We start from the raw sequence: 13,758 nt of genomic DNA, 5'->3' as shown, positions 1-13,758 counted from the left end.
ATCTTGGGGACTTCCGGCTCCTGCTGCAGTGGCGGCGGTGGCCAGGATGGCCTTTGGATTATTGTGTTTAACTCATTTATATGGCTGTCCATCTCACAGTGGAACTCTAAATTTAACAAAAGAGAAATTTTCTTCCCCATCCAGGCCGGCACAGCTTCCAAGATTTGAAAAGCCCCTTGATGGCATCTCTTTGATGGCCAGGGGCAGAGCTATATAACAGTACTGTCAGCATTCTGAAGGCATTTGACCCTGTGCCAATGGCTGACCTTGCCCGGCAGTTTCACATAGGTGTTAAACAGGTGTGAGGAGAGAGTTGTGCTCTGCTCATCTCACATAGCAGAGGCCTGGGAGTGGACCTTGCCCGCACTTCCAACACTACTGGAACTGCCTTCAGAGGAAAGAGCAGAACCACTGAAAATCTGTGCCCACCCCCCTTTAGCTGGCTCAGGAGGATACCATGAATAATGGCACTGAAAGCCACTGAGAGATCAAGGAGGGTTAGGATGGATAGCTATTCCTCTCCTGAGCCCAACAGAGGATATTTACAATTGCAATGAATGCTGCATTGGCACTGTCATGGCACTGCTGGATGAGGAAATACTTGTGCTCAGCCTGGGATGGAGATACATATTGATGGTATCTCACCCCATGCCAAGACATGACCTCTCCCAGTGACTTCATGTAAACAGTGGAGACAGGGCTGAAGCCTGTGGCAGGTGAAGGACAGATGAGGTTCAGAAAAGGAAAGGGAGTGCCAGAGAACACAGGAAGACAAGTGAAAGTCTGTGACTCAGAGAAGCCTAATCAACCCTGGTTTCACAGAGAAAGGTGGAAGGCACTGGGGCCCCCATGGGTGAAACCCACTTTGAGGAAGAACAGGCACATTGTTGAGGATGGAGACTGGATATAATTTTGAAGAAAGCATGTTGTTTCTGGTTCCTGTATCCAAGTCTCTTCAATTGTGGGGATTTATATGAGGATAAATTTTGTGTCCTGGTTTCAGTGGAAGGGGCAAATGCCTATGTAGCAGGCAGCCTGTCACGCTCCCAGATCAAATGTTCTCCGAACACTTGATTGGACTTGCATGCATCTTTCAGTCAACATGTGTCGTCTTCTTGCGAGTTGAAGCGAAGGGAGGGGGGAACATCATTGGAGTGTGAAATCATTTTGTTTGGACTATCTTGGACTGCCAAGGTCATTTGCAAGGAGTGTTGGAGACAGCTGCACATGCTTACACTAACTGGCATGAGAAGGGGTGTGCTTACCTGAGATGGGGAGTGGTGGGGAATTTGAAGTCACTGAAGATGTTTAATGGGGAAAAAGCACAAGCGTTTCCATTTGCAGCTTTTCTTCTGTACTGAATGCTACACACCATTAAAGAGAATTCTAAGTAATTACTTAAGGGACATGGTGGCGCTGCAGGTTAAACCTCTGAGCTGCTGAGCTTGCCGATCGGAAGGTCAGCGGTTCAAATCCGCGTGACGAGGTGAGCTCCTGTTGCTAGTCCCAGCCCCTGCCAACCTAGCAGTTCAAAAACATGCAAATGTGAGTAGATGTGAGTAGGTACCGCTTCGGCGGGCAGGTAATGGCATTCCATGTAGTCATGCCGGCCACGTGACCACAGAAGTGTCTACGGACAAACGCTGGCTCTTCAGCTTTGAAATGGAGATGAGCACCGCCCCCTAGAGTCGGACACGACTGGACTTAATGTCAAGGGAAACCTGAGTTGGATTTAATGGGAAGTTGAGTATTCCAGTCATCACACAGCCAAGTGGTGGGTGCAACTGTGTGCATTGGTATGCGAGGCTTATGGAGGGGCTGGGGACCAAGTGCATCCTGGGAGAGTGGAGGGCCTGGTAGGAGAAACTGGCGGGGGGGGGCAAGGGAGCGGCACAAGGAGAATGTGGGCGTGGGGAATTCGAATGTCTGCAGGAGAGGCTGGCGGAGGAGCTTGGCGCAGGCACGCTGCAGGACCTGGTTGGTAAGAGCAAGGGTGGCAGGAAGGTGAGGAAGAGGCACAAGGAGAGTCGGAGCAGGGCTAGGAAGGGGCAGCCGGGAGCAGGCCTGTGCTGGGCCGGGATGAGCAGGAGATGTAGATCCTAGAGCCAGTCAAATGGCCTATAATCTGAAAAACAAGACAATGTCTTGAAAGCACCGAGGGAAATGCCAGACACTCGGTCAGAAACATGCGGTAGGAGTCAGGAACAAGAAACCTGGAGGAGCGTGAAGCCGGATGCAGAAGTTGCTTCCAGCAACAGAAGGCAGTCCCAGCGTGGTTTAAATCCTCTTTGCAGCTGTATGCACAGCTGAAGCTTGTCTTGCTCAGGGGGCCAGCAATGAGGCGCTTGGCTTGTTTGAGGGGTCAGCAGCTTGCCGCTTTCTTGTGAGGCGCTGACTTTGGTGGAGGGCTGGGCCTGCAGACATCCTGTGCCTGACTGCCTAAGTTGTATTTCTTACCTTTCCCCTTTCCCCCTTTGCAGAATTCCCCCCCTCTTGTAGAAGAGAGAGATTATCAGAACAAGCTATCTTTTCCCAAACTGCTTTTCAGCACAGCACTCCCCTAAAAGGTGGTAGCTGCAGGTTAATTAGCACTCTCGGCCATCTTCCACTGCTATCTGAAGTTGACCAAGACCCTAATCAGTTTCACCTGAAGACTTTCTCCTGTGATCTAAAGTGGCTCCAGACTTGTAGCCACCAGCATGCTAAGCAAGCAACTGGTGCCAAGGCATTCCTTTCAGTGTCTTCCCACACTGTGTACTTGCTTACTCTCTTGTAATCTCTTCCTCTTCAATGAATGTAAATACAAACATTAATTTCCCCTTGCTAATTATCCCAGAACTGAGGTGAGGATTCCAAGGGGCAGGGGAGTGGGGGAAAAGGGCTTTAGATCTACCCCTTTTTCCCAGCTTCCTGTAAGTTGAGTTCAGGAGCATGAACCTTCTCCTCCATTAGGGCTCAGCCAGCTGCTTAGGGTTGTATCCTCCTGATGCTGTAAGGAATTTGGGGTGATTTCTTAATAAACCTTTTTTGGGACACAATCCACCTGCATCTTGGAGTCTGGCCATTGGATGGTGACAATAAACTCTGCCAGTGTTTCAGTTTGGTCTCCAGTGGCCTTGAGCAGTTTAGGTAGTGTTTTCATGAGTCCTTCCAGTTGAGAACTGCAGCATAAGGGAATGGGATCCTGGATGTGAGCAAGGGTGGTGCCACTAAGAAGGGCTTGGGTTCCTTGGCTATGGTTGGCATTACTTATCTAAAGAACTCTTGGCAAGAGACAAGCTTTATCTCACAAAAACTGGGAATGTGTTCATCGATTACTTCACCAATCATATCAGGAGCATGTTAAACTGGAGCAAAAGGAGTGTGACTGTGTGCATGTGATGAAGCCCCCAAACCAAATATACTGCTGAAGGACAGGAGCCAACAACACAGGAGAGAAAGGTAGAGTGGGACAGGAAACTACGATAGGAAAGCCAATCTCAGTATTTCTATGGGAAGCAAATGGGGGGAGCCTGAAATCCAGGCATCCTTGAACCTTGGTGGGATGACTGATATGATTAAAGGCTGCAGTTTATTCAAAAGGAACATGGAGGGTGTTGCGGTGTACATAAAGCATATGCCTGCTTGTACAGCATGGAAATCCTGAGTTTGGTGAAGGCAAAAGAAGAGAAAAATAACAATGATATAGTTGGGGGAATTTGTTGTAGATTTCTTGAGCAGGCTGAAGAAATAGAGAACTTTCTTGAGTCTGATGACCAAACTTTGGGGTGCACTAATGACAATGGACTAGTTCACCGACTGGTATCTGCTATAAAGAAATTTCAAGATGATCTTGAGGAAGGTATGTCAAGGTAGGCCTGGTCAAGAAACAGACATTGCAAGGACTCCAGGGATGCTACTTTACTGTATTGTTGTAGGGTAGAATAAAAGACTTCAGCAAAGGATCGTTACCTTGTCGTGGTGCTGGAGCTTGAGCACCTCAATGATGCCGTGAGCTAAACCGTGAAGGGCCACCCAAGACGGGAAGAGGTCAGACTAAATGCGATCCCTGGGGAAGGTAATGGCAATCCACCCCAGTATTCTTGCCGTGAAAACTCAATGGATCAGTACAACCAGAGATATGTCGGTATACCATCGGAAGATGAGACCCCCAGGTCGGAAGATGGTCAAAATGCTACTGGGGAGGAACAGAGGATGAGTTCAACTAGCCCCAGACGTGATGACGCAGCTAGCTCAAAGCCGAAAGGACGGCTAGCGGCCGACGGTGCTGGTGGTGAACAGCGAATCCGATGTTCTAAGGATCAACGCACCACTGGAACCTGGAATGTAAGATCTATGAGCCAGGGCAAATTGGATGTGGTTATTGGTGAGATGTCAAGATTAAAGGTAGACATTTTGGGCGTCAGTGAACTGGAATGGGCCACTTCACATCAGATGACCACCAGATCTGCTACTGTGGACAAGAGGACCACAGAAGAAATGGAGTAGCCTTCATAATAGTAAAGTGGCTAAAGCAGTGCTTGGATACAATCCAAAAAACGATAGAATGATCTCAATTCGAATTCAGGGCAAGCTGTCTAACATCACAGTGATCCAAATATACGCCCCAACTACAGATGCTGAAGAAGCTGAAGTAGAGCAGTTCTATGAGGATCTGCAGCATCTACTGGACAACATGCCTAAAAGATGTTATTTTCATCACGGGAGACTGGAATGCTAAGGTGGGCAGTCAAATGACACCCGGAATTACAGGTAAGCATGGCCTGGGAGAACAAAACGAAGCAGGACATAGGCTGATAGAATTTTGCCAAGACAACTCACTCTGCATAACAAACACTCTCTTCCAACAACCGAAGAGACAGCTTTATACATGGACTTCACCAGATGGACAACACCGAAATCAGACTGACTACATCCTTTGCAGCCAAAGGTGGCAGACATCTATACAGTTGGTAAAAACAAGACCTGGAGCTGACTGTAGTTCAGATCACAAACTTCTTATTGCACAATTTAGGATCAGACTCAAGAGATTAGGGAAGACCCACAGATCAGCTAGATATGAGCTCACTAATATTCCTCAGGAATATGCAGTGGAGGTGAAGTATAGATTTAAGGGACTGGACTTAGTAGATAGGGTCCCAGAAGAACTATGGACAGAAGTTCACAACATTGTCCAGGAGGTGGCAACAAAATACATGCCAAAGAGAGAGAAAACCAAGAAGGCAAAATGGCTGTCTGCTGAGACACAAGAAGTAGCCCAAGAAAGAAGGAAAGCAAAAGGCAACAGCAAGGGGGAGATATGCCCAATTAAATGCAAAATTCCAGAGGTAAGGAATTATTTTTAAACAAGTAATGCACAGAAGTGGAAGACACAATAGAATAGGAAGGACAAGTGACCTCTTCCAGAAAATTAGAAACATTGGAGGTAAATTCCAGGCCAAAATGGGTATGATCAAAAACAAAGATGGCAAGGACCTAACAGAAGAAGAAGAGATCAAGAAAAGGTGGCAAGAATATACGCAAGACCTGTATAGGAAGGATAACAATATCAGGGATAGCTTTGAGGGTGTGGTCAGTGAGCTAGAGCCAGACATCCTGAAGAGTGAGGTTGAATGGGCCTTAAGAAGCATTGCTAACAAGGCAGCAGGAGACGATGGCATCCCAGCTGAACTGTTCAAAATCTTGCGAGATGATGCTGTCAAGGTAATGCATGCTATATGCCAGCAAATTTGGAAAATGGCCATCAGATTGGAAAAAATCCACTTATATCCCCATACCAAAAAAGGGAAACACTAAAGAATGTTCAAACGATCGAACAGTGGCACTCATTTCACATGCCAGTAAGGTAATGCTGAAGATCCTGCAAGGTAGACTTCAGCAATTCATGGAGCGAGAATTGCCAGATGTACAAGCTGGGTTTAGAAAAGGCAGAGGAACTAGGGACCAAATTGCCAATATCCACTGGATAATTGAAAAAGCCAGGGAGTTTCAGAAAAACATCAATTTCTGTTTTATTGACTACTCTAAAGCCTTTGACTGTCTGGACCATAACAAATTGTGGCAAGTGGTATGGAGATACCAAGTCATCTTGTCTGCCTCCTGAGGAATCTGTATAATGACCAAGTAGCAACGGTAAGAACAGACCACAGAACGGACTGGTTTAAAATTGGGAAAGGAGTACGGCAGGGTTGTATACTCTCACCCTACCTATTCAACTTGTACTCAGAAGACATCATGTGATGTGCTGGGCTTGAGGAATCCAAGCCTGGAGTTAAAAGTGCTGGAAGAAACATTAACAATCTCAGATACGCAGATGATACCACTTTGATGGCTGAAAGCAAAGAGGAACTGAGGAGCCTTATGATGAAGCTGAAAGAAGAAAGTGCAAAAGCTGGCTTGCAGCTAAACCTGAAAAAAACTAAGATTGTGGCAACAAGCTTGACTGGTAACTGGCAAATAGAGGGAGAAAACATAGAGGCAGTGAAAGACTTTGTATTTCTAGGTGCAAAGATTACTGCAGATGCTGACTGTAGTCAGGAAATCAGAAGACGTTTAATCCTTGGGAGAAGAGCAATGACAAATCTCGATAAAATAGTTAAGAGCAGAGACATCACACTGACAACAAAGGTCCGCATAGTTGAAGCAATGGTATTCCCCATAGTAGCATATGGCTGCGAGAGCTGGACCATAAGGAAGGCTGAGAGAAGGAAGATAGATGCTTTTGAACTGTGGTGTTGGAGGAAAATTGAGAGTGCCTTGGACTGCAAGATCAAACCAGTCCATACTCCAGGAAATAAAGCCAGACTGCTCAATTGAGGGAATGATATTGGGGGAGATGGGCGGTGATATAAATTCAATCAATCAATCAATCAATCAATCAATCAAAAAAAGCAAAACTGAAATACTTTGGCCACATAATGAGAAGACAGGACACCCTGGAGATGATGCTAGGGAAAGTGGAAGGCAAAAGCAAGAGGGGCCGACCAAGGGCAAGATGGATAGATGATATTCTAGAGGTGATGGACTCGTCCCTGGGGGTGGCAACGACTGACAGGAAGCTCTGGCATGGGCTCGTCCATGAAGCGACTGAACGAATAAAGAACGAGGGGGCTTGCAGGAGTGCAGCTTGTAAGTCAAAGTTCATCCTGCTGCTTGCAATCCACAAGAAGTGTTTCAGCCATAACAAACCACCCAGAATTAAAGTTTTGTTTGTAACGCTTGGGACTATGTTGTTACTTCCCGCCTCTTTTTAAAGAAGCGTTTTGAACACTTCCAGAAGCAGAGGACTAATTTTGCTGTTTTTCTACTGAAGCGGCCTTCCCAAGGTTGGGTACCTTCCAGAGGTGTGAGTTCCGGCTTCCCAGCTTCATCAGCAAGCATGGCCATGTGGGAAGATCCTGGGAGCTGGATTTGTACTTCTAGAAGGGATCCAGATTGGGGAAGCTCCCTCTGCAGCCCTTGTGTTGGGTTCACACAGTTCTGATTCCCATGGCAGGCTGAGGCTGTCCTCATTGACGAGGTCTGCTGCCCAGTGGTGGATGCTGTTTTGGGGTTCAGCTTCCAGGGAGCTGTGCAGGAGTGTTTTGGTACAATCCCAAGCACTTTGAAGGTCACCACCCCAATTGCCAGCATTGATGCTTCTTCTGGTACATTTGGCCCAAACTGCCTGAGCTGGCCTGGCACAGCACTTGAGGAAAGGCCTCTGCTGGTTTGCAGGGAGGAGTCATATCTCATCCTGCATACCCCTGTTCTTGGGTGCACATTCCCAATTTCTGTTCCCAGGACCGAGCCCAAGACGTTTTTGTAAGATTTGTAAGATTGTGCATGTTTGGATGCTCTGTTTTACTGTAATGAAATTCTGTAATCTTTTTGTTATTGCTTTGCGCGAGAGTTCTAGTATCATCAAGGACTTTGCAGTCTCTTGCTGGGCTGAGTTTCTGGGTTGTGCTTGATTTAAATAAACCCTCTCCCCCATCCCTTCAAGCAGTCCACAGGAAGTTACTTGGGGCTCCCCAAACTAGCAAGCTTCTAGGCTGAATTCTGCCACAGAAGAGTTTTGGAGGTTTTGCAAGGGGTGTCAACATGCCCCCCCCCCAAGCAAACCGAAGGGTGGAGGTCACTGGGAAGGGTCTGGAAGTTAATTTGGGAAGTTTAATCTTCTCCCAATCTTTTCCTGAAGGATCCATCTGCCATGGAAGCTGTGCTCTGAAACTGAATAGTTTAACTCTTCTGACCCTTTATTGGTGAGCCTCGTTACTTTTGTCTTTGTTTTTCCTCTTCAGTTCTGCTCTTGCCTTGTTCCTCCTGAAAGGTGGAGATGAGGGGGTTTACATTACAAAGGATTGGGGTAACCCTAACCCTTTGCTTCTAGATGCTGCCTTTCATTTAATAAACTTAAATATATCCTACGTAGGTTGTATTTCGGTTTTATTTAGGAGAGTTCAGAACTAGGAACATTACACTCTTTATTGGGCTTTATCTTTTGGAGAGCAAGAGATGCTGTTAGAGTGCCCCCCCAACCAGTATGAACAAGAAGTCTGTAGGTGTAGGATGCCTGACTTCCAAGCCTTCGAAGAAAATTAAGCAATACTTTGTAGATGCACTATTTATGTAAAATTTTTATTTATCTGCACCCTTTCCAACCTAAAGTACTCCTTAGTGAAGGAAATCAGCCAGTCCTTTGTCAGATAAAATGAGGACTGGAAGTTGAAAACAGCCTCTCCGCTTCTGGGACATTAGCAAGATGGTTTCAAGCAGGACTGAAGCTACCAGCAATTCAGCCCACTGGCCCAGGAGGCGGCTCCTCTTCTGCTCCATCCGGCTGCCAAGCTTGGCCTGTGAGTCTCTGAGCTCTGGGCTTCCCTAGTGCCTGTGCATCTCTTTGGCATTCTTCTTCTTCTTTTTCTTCTTCTTCTTCTTTTTGGTCTTGGCCTTGATGCAGGCCCCCTCTGTCTGACTTTTCTTTGGGGCACCCACAATTTTGCTTTTTTTGCATCTCTTGACTTGCTGTGGGTACTGTAGGCGAGGGCAGCCACTGCTGGGGGCAGCCTCCCATCCTTCCTTCTGCTGGACAGAGCAAGCCAAGAAAGCCTTTTCCTGCTCTTCCAGCCGTGCTAGCTTTGCCCTCATTGTAAGGCCATGCCGAGCGCCCCTAGAGAAGCAGCAAATGAGAAAAAGGAGGCTGCTCAAGCCGCCTGGGTTAATGTTCCTGGGGCTGGAAGCAGAAGCTGTTGGCCTGGGCTTGCACAACGGCCTTGGCCATGAACTAGCCAACCCCACTGGGCAAACCCGGCCAGTGGGTTCTCCAATACAATCTCACCCTTGGCAAATCTTGTGTCAGTAGAACAGCAACCTGCTCGTTTTGTTAAGAGGGTTGGCTTTTCTTGTTGCACTAGAACCCACCAACTACAGCCTACTGCTGGGAGCACCCCCCTGCCTGGCGCTGGGTCTTCCCGAGAAAGCTGCATCTAAATCCCGTCCTCCCCCGCTCCTCACTTGTGGACTGTTCTTCCCCCACAGGCTTGGAGCAGTTCCTTGTCGGTCAGCCTGCAAAAGACAGAAGTGGGAAACAGCTTGCATCAGCATCTGCACAGTCCGGGGAGGAGGGGTGGGCAGGCCAGGAGCCATGCTTCTCCAGGCCACTCCACAGTCTTACCTCCTCACTGTGGAGAGGTCCACTTTCTCCTTCTCCTGGTCTGAGGTGGACGTAGGGCTCACAGGCTCCTCTGTGCCGGATATGAGGGTGGCTGCCTACAAGGAGGCCAAGGTGAGCTGCCGTCAGACGTGGTGGTGTTTTGCCTGCCGCCCAGGGAAGGTTCACCCTGAGGGTCTCCAAGCACTGGTGCTCCACCACAGCCCCCCAGTCAATGTTCAAAGCATCAGCCCCAATTACCTTCACAAAGCGGCCATAGAGCATGTTCCCCTCCTGGGCTCGGCGTGGTTTTTTGTTTGTTACTGGTCCATCTTGTTTAGAGATTTTTCTCACTTGGACCCCATCCTGGGGGAGGAATGAAAGTTCTAAGATGTGACTACACCCAACAAGCTTCCACATCCTGCCACTTGTGAAAAGGGCTGGATGTCATTTAACTGCAAAGGTGATAAAGCTGAAAACCCCAAGGGCTTTCATAAACCCATTGGCAGGTCAACAAACCTGACAGCTCTGTTCACATAGCATGCAATGTTCAATTCAATAAAGCCATTTTTAGCTTAATAACCATACTTTATAGTCCATGTACCTCACAAAGTCTATGACTGGGTTTCTCACAGTGTGCTGAATCACAAGGTACCTGACTTCATGTTAGCCTAACTGACCTTTGCTGGATAAACCCCAGCAATGGTTGCATCCAAGCTTAGGCCCATCCACAATAAATGGACTGGAGTTTATTTACTCATGGTTACTTCCCAATTCCAATAGGTCTCCATAAACATGGTTAAATCTGGATCCAAGCCTTTCTAAATAGGATGCTCTCCCAAAACTGCCTCCTGTCTTCAATGCCCAGGCGACTGTACCCACAAAAGGAGCAAGAGGCCAGAGAGATCTCTGCTCTGGCTTAATTCAGAAAAAAGCCACCAACCTTTTGCTGCCAGTCTCTCTCTCTCAACTTAGCATCTGCCTTGTTGACACAGGAACACTCCATGGCTTAAGATTTACAACTTTGGTAGCAAACTGCCAAGCCAAAACTACCACTATGCCAAATCCAGACAGTGCCCCCTTACCTGCCCGGCTTCTACTGTAATGCTAGCAGCAGATGAGTTGAACAGATGGTCCCACCAATGGCAGGTGAACTCCTCAGCTGAGTTGTGCCCCACCTGGGTCAAGAGGAGACAGGGTCACAGATCTGGCATACAGGCTCCACGTGCTCCCAAGTCACTAAGAACCTTCCAAGCTTGGAAGGAATCCTAAAACCAAGGAAGTAATTGTTCACCACTCACCCTCCACTGCCTCCTGATTCCCTAGTGTGCCTCCAGTTTATCCCCATCCATTTGACCATTAGTTTCACCCCAAGTGTAGATGATTCTCTGCAGACTTTAGGTAAAACCTGTGCTATTGTGTTATCAAATACGCAAGTGCATAAGCATTTTGCAACTCAGGAATATGAAACTACTAATCCCCAAGGCTGGATTGTACTTACATGGACAATCCTGGCAGGTAAGAACATGTTTAGGAATAGACAAAGCGAGCCCTGAGCACTGCCTATGAGGAACTCAGCTTTGCTCAAAATAGGTGAAGGCATCTTCTGGAAAGCTGCTTCCAGTTTCTCCCTCTCTCTGGGCTGTGATCCATCCCCCTCCCACTGGTCAGCTTGAAGTCTAAGCCATCCTTACCCCAGCTGTGTTGCATTTCATTTTGACTTTTAGGGCTTCAGAGATCCCGTTTTCTTGTTTCCCAAGTCCTTTACCTAGAAGAAAAGTTTTTAAGGATGGGGTGGGAGTAACGGCAAAGGGGAGGCAGATCCAAGGCCCTGCACCCAGCTTGGCCCTCCTAACTTGGCTCTGAACCCACTTGGCCAAACAGGGCTCCAGGTGGCCGAAACTGCCACACCCAGGACTCTACAGCCTGCTATGGCCCCAAAACACCTGGCTGGGGGAAGATAGCCCCACACATTCATAAACTAGCAAGGAACAGAACACACTACTTTATTCTAAACTGACACCCTGAGCCTAACCGCCAACAGTAAGGGCTTAATCTTTAAGCCTGCAAAGAACTGCATGGAACTTCTTGCTTATCGTTGCAAAAAGGAAACGGGGTAAACAAAGTAACAGTACAGATTCCTTCAATCCCTCTTTCACGGTACTGCCTAGAACTGGACACAGTAGTCAAGGTGGGTTCCGACCAATCCAGAATAAAGTGGAACAATTACTTCCTGTGATTTAGAAAGTGTATATTGTAACCATATAGGAAACTATAACTGATGCAGCCTAAAATTGCATTTGCTGTTTTAGTAGCCATGTTTCATTGCTGGCTCACAGCTTGTGATCAACTATAATTCCCACATTTTACCAAGCCAATTTGATTTTTTTTTCCTAAATGAAAAATTTTGAATTGGTTGTGAAATCTCATTTTCAGTGAGCTGTTCTGGGATGACTCTGACTTCTGGGATATTAATTATCCCACTCAATTTTGTGTCATAAAACATTCCTTCCTCTTTTTCATTAAGGAAAATTTTGAAGTAATTCTAAGAACCCTATAGCATCTCATTCAAGGATCCAACTCTAATTTCTGAGCTAGACCTGCTATTATGTCATTCAATCCCACTTAAGAAGCTTGCTACTCAGAACAGTGAGGTATTTTGTCAGACGCTTTGCTAAAATCAAGGTAAGTCTTCAGCATTCCCGGAATCTATTATGGAAGCTGCCCAATAAAAAATTAAGGTTAGCCTGGCAAGACTTGCTCTTCATAAATCCACACTGACTTTAATAGTGCCTGCATTGTTTCATGGGGTTACAGATTGGTCTTTTTATTATTTGCACCAGAACTATTCTAGCTAGAATTATCAATGTCAGGCAGATTGGTATTTATTTCCACTTTGGATGACAGGGGAACAAATTAATCCTCAGGTCCAAAAAGGGGTTTTTCTTTGAACCATATTTAATTAATTCAAACCCAGGAATTTGCACCTGACATGGCTTGCACAACAGAAAGTGGTTTGTTTTTTTTTTTGGCCCTTTTACTGTGACTTTGGGGCTTTCCAACTCAGTCAGTTTTGCAGGAATAAACCACATGGAAAGCTGTAATCCAGAAAATAATTTAATCTCTCCTTAGATTCTTACTTACTTAATTATCCTATTTATATCAGGCTTTTCCACATTATATGGCAAATCTGGCCCAAAATTTCTACAGTCATGGAAAATTATGAGACTCAAATTAAATCTAGACCTACTCCTCAAGGAATGCAAAACTTGGACAGAAACTTATTTTTCAAATTCTAATTTCCAGTCCTTAAGACAGGTTTGTAAATGTGTAAACAACAACTCACTATTATTTCCATTTGGTTTATTCCTGTCTAAGTGAGGTTCTGCTCTACCTAAATGGGGAGAACAGAGCCCCAGACAGGAAATTTAAAATAGGTGAAGCCCTGCACCTTTTTTCCATCCATGTTTCTTCAACTGCTTCTTTGCAAATTTCAGCCCTTTGCTTGTTGCTGTCACTGCCACCTTCTTTTTCTTTTTCTTCTTCTCCTCCTTCAGAGAAACACTTTTCATGATGGAGGCTGGATAAGTAGACAAGGAAAATCTCTAGTTCTAAATGCAGAACAATTTTCAGTTTGCCTCTGTGATCACCAGCTACTGGAAAGAGAAAAACATCCGGTGAGGGAGAGGCACTCAGTTTTCCACAGTTGTAATATACAGCCACATATGATGGGATTCTAAGTGAGGAAGCCAAAACAACATGGTCTCTTTATTTCAAGAATGAAACAGCAACATCAGGGATTGGACTTTGTCTAAAGCCAATGTGTGTAATTACAAAATACTGTGTATCCTTTACTCATGTAAAAGCCAGGGGCTGATGGTTCCTGACTGAAAGAAAATTTGTCCTATACAAATCTTGGAGAGGAAGAGATCTGCATTTTTTCTATTGCTCAGATCCCAAGCAAAGCAAATGGCAGGAATGAGTCTGCATCCTCCTGTTGCATTTTTTACAGCGGCTCTCCAGAGGTACCACTTCTTATTTTTAATCCAAACTACAAATGCTCCCGCACAAATGCTTTTAAATTTGTGGTTGGCTGAAAGATGTGAAGGAGGAAAAAAACCACAAAA

At 46.1% G+C, this 13,758-nt stretch overlaps 1 protein-coding gene across 3 annotated transcripts in view; it reads right to left on the bottom strand.

Moving 5' to 3' along the window:
• Positions 1-8,626: 8,626 nt before the first annotated feature.
• LOC134503964 (G patch domain-containing protein 4) overlaps positions 8,627-13,758 on the bottom strand; it is a 53,558-nt gene continuing 48,426 nt past the window's right edge. Inside the window, exons 3-9 of one of the 3 annotated variants that reach the window (XM_063312941.1) lie at positions 13,083-13,284; positions 11,326-11,399; positions 10,717-10,809; positions 9,893-9,997; positions 9,656-9,750; positions 9,496-9,546; positions 8,627-9,151 (exon numbers count right to left, since the gene is read on the bottom strand). In XM_063312941.1, the coding sequence (XP_063169011.1) occupies positions 8,863-9,151; positions 9,496-9,546; positions 9,656-9,750; positions 9,893-9,997; positions 10,717-10,809; positions 11,326-11,399; positions 13,083-13,203 (828 nt within the window). In that variant the 5' untranslated portion in view covers positions 13,204-13,284 and the 3' untranslated portion in view covers positions 8,627-8,862. The remainder of the gene's footprint in view (positions 9,152-9,495; positions 9,547-9,655; positions 9,751-9,892; positions 9,998-10,716; positions 10,810-11,325; positions 11,400-13,082; positions 13,285-13,758) is intronic. The other 2 variants (XM_063312943.1, XM_063312944.1) reach the window with 2 other exon arrangements.

Source organism: Candoia aspera, chromosome 11 (assembly GCF_035149785.1).
Source record: "Candoia aspera isolate rCanAsp1 chromosome 11, rCanAsp1.hap2, whole genome shotgun sequence".
Taxonomy (NCBI): Eukaryota; Metazoa; Chordata; class Lepidosauria; order Squamata; family Boidae; genus Candoia; species Candoia aspera.
The sequence above is the reverse complement of the archived record's forward strand: the minus strand, read 5'-3'. Positions and strand labels throughout refer to the sequence as shown.